Source organism: Arachis ipaensis, chromosome B09, assembly GCF_000816755.2.
Source record: "Arachis ipaensis cultivar K30076 chromosome B09, Araip1.1, whole genome shotgun sequence".
Lineage (NCBI taxonomy): Eukaryota > Viridiplantae > Streptophyta > Magnoliopsida > Fabales > Fabaceae > Arachis > Arachis ipaensis.
Window position 1 is genome coordinate 126,454,222 of NC_029793.2, and position 2,805 is coordinate 126,457,026.

Consider the following 2,805-nt stretch of genomic DNA (forward strand, 5'->3'; position numbering starts at 1 on the left):
AACTCTTGTGGAACCACGCAAGAGGTGGTTATTGTTAAATGCAGCAGTAGCGACACCCTTGGAGCTTCACCGTTGTGTTGCGAGCTTCAAAACGTTCGTGTTTTACTACCTTTCAATATTTTATTTTTCACTAATTCTTTAATATAATTTTGAAAAATGTCAAATTTTATATTTTTTCTTGATCATACAACCATAAATCTTCAAACATTTACTTTTGTCATTTTTAATTAGAATTCTAATTAACTTAACAAAGATTCTGAAACCTAACCTTAGATGAACTGGCGTACTAAATTTTTCTGAAACTGAACGTCAATAAATATGTTAAATAACACAAGTAGGGTAGTGGTGTTTCGAAGACAATGCTAAGCGTGCTACTTTGGCGATAATTCACGATATTAAATACAAGCAAATGCTAGTTTCACAAACACATGATCTTCAATAATGGAGGTAGAAAACGGAAACAGAAACAAACAGCTTCAGTTACTGATGCATCCAACATATCTAGTCTAGTACTAACTTTGCCCTTACATGACCTTGTGAAATCTGAAATTGTTCAGTTATGCCTAAATGTGCCATTAAAAGCCAGACATGGGTAAGCAACTCCCCACCTCTGCTAAGCTGCCTGGCATGTTCGAGCCCTCTGCAGTGACTCGCCGCATGGCATAGCATCTCCAGCCAAACACGGCTTATCATTTCCCATTTCTCCTCCTTGCTCCAATTCTTCTCTGTTTCTAAAGCTTGCAAAGATTTTGCAAGCCTACAAGCATCAAACAGCACCGACTTGCTTCTATCTCCTTTCACTTCTGACGGCGGAATTTCCGTGTTTACTTGTAGTATCATGTCGGAAGCTTCCTTTCCTTTCTTCATGTACTTCCTTTCCAGCAGAAGTTCCTTCGCCTCTGCACATGTATCGTCGAACCTGATCTGGCCAATTCCATTCGGCAACATAGAAGGGCGTCGGACAAGAAGATACATCATGTAATTTGAGAACAATCTGCTTCTTACACAACTTTGAAGCATAAAAGATTCATCATCGTAATAGCAGAGATCAGTAGCAATATGCCAAAGTAATATGCTTTGATCAAACTCTACCTCAATGCTCCAATCAAACTCATGACGGCCCTTTTCATTCAAGACTCTGTCACCCCTATGAGCACATAATTTCTTACATGATTCAATATCTGATGCACTATCGGACATCCTGAAAAGCTCCCCAAAAATAAAGGATTTCAGTTGTTCAGAGACATCATCTGAATATGTGTAGTAAGACTTCTCAAAATGCCTATAAATGTGAAGACATATTTGGACCTTGATGCATAAAACTGACTTATTCTTGAGGCAGAAATCAATAAGGTTGAACTGTGACATTTGGTTGGACCAGCTTTTAGTGTGTGATAATTTAAGCAAAACTTGTAAACGAGAGATAGACCTATAGAGAGGATTCACTAGCCATTTCTTGCGCTTGCTCAACCAAATCATTGTCCAACTCGAAGAAAGTAAAACAATGACAGCATATATCTCAAGTAAAATAGCTCCAATAAAGAGCACAAAAGTAATAACCCGCTCATTCTCCTTGTGGTTTATGTCTACGGAATGACAAAAGACAACAAATGCAGAGATTGTACAAGAAATGCTCACAAATTTGGCGAAAATGCCAAGACGGGTGTATGTGAAAATTGCCTTTGTGTATAGAATGTCATACATTAATCCAAGTTCAATCTCAACCACTTGAAAAGCATGTTCACAGGAGTTGCTCCTAAAGAAGCTTTGGCTGCTCTTGTGGTCTTGGAAACTAAGGATGAGATCTGAGAATAGGCACTTGAAAATCCTGAAGAAATAGAATCCGTCGCGTAAACATGAAGCATTTGCAATACTGTTATTCAATGCTGCACTTTGGGTCAATGGTGGTGCAGGAGCAGTTTTAATCACTTTCCCTAAAGAAACTCTGTATCCTTCAGCCTTTTTTGCAGAGTAGTCATCCATAAATTTGGCATAATTCGGTCCAGGGTCTGGCGCTGGAATGATGGATTCTCTGAAATTTTGGCTGCTTCCGGACCTCAAAGACCAAGTCCTCTCACCATATTTGATCATTCCTGCCACAATCAATGGAATGGTAACATAATTAAGATGTCCCCCTTTCCATGACTTGTAGACCACGTAAACTGCCACATAGCACTGGTAGAATAAGCCAATCAGGTGTCGCAGCCAAAGTTCATTATCCTCAAGAGAATATGCAGTGATTGTGTCAGGGCCACCGAGATGCGCGAGAAGGAAAGGTGCCCAAGAAGCCATAACTACGAACTTGGATTCCAGGTCTTTCGATGAATCTCTCATGTCTTCAGAAAGAATACCAAGAGCGATGGTCGCTATCCAGTCCGCGGACAGATAGAAGCACCAGACCACGAATTGCATTATTGCATTGTTTTTGTACTTCCTTCGACTCCCTAAAAGTATCAGAGCCGTTTGCAAGAAGAGACTCACCAGAACCAGAATTTGTAGTTCCAACAAATTCCACAGTGTTGGTAGTTTTTGAATGATCCGTCTGATATTCATCTTTGCTGAAAGATGAAATTATACTTGCTCAAAGTTTGATGATACTTGTCATTAGGGAGGGATCATCACACATAAAAGGTGCAACTCACCAAAGAGACTAGTTTTGGATTGGATTGCCTTTTGAATAAAAAATTATTTTTATATAATTATAAAAATGTTTGAATATAATTTTAAAAAAGTTATTTAATAAAAAAAATCTTCTTAAAAATAATAATAGTTATTACTTTTTAAAAAAAAATCAATCAAAAATTC

The 2,805-nt window shown here is 38.2% G+C and overlaps 1 protein-coding gene across 2 annotated transcripts; it reads right to left on the reverse strand.

The window, feature by feature from the left end:
- LOC107616027 lies at positions 376–2,630 on the reverse strand. Of its 2 annotated transcripts, XM_021110298.1 has the most exons (2): positions 1,703–2,630; positions 376–1,201 (listed from the first exon to the last, which is right to left on the reverse strand). In XM_021110298.1, exons 1-2 carry the CDS (start codon positions 2,551–2,553, stop codon positions 502–504), a joined length of 1,551 nt encoding a protein of 516 aa, XP_020965957.1. In that variant the 5' UTR covers positions 2,554–2,630; the 3' UTR covers positions 376–501. The 2 variants fall into 2 exon arrangements, with proteins under 2 accessions (XP_020965957.1, XP_016173518.1); XM_016318032.2 differs by having other exon boundaries at positions 376–2,630.

Coding starts and splice junctions, on each gene's coding strand:
- LOC107616027 (XM_016318032.2), bottom strand. CDS start 2,553: ATGAATATCAGACGGATCATTCAAAAACTACCAACACTGTGGAATTTG.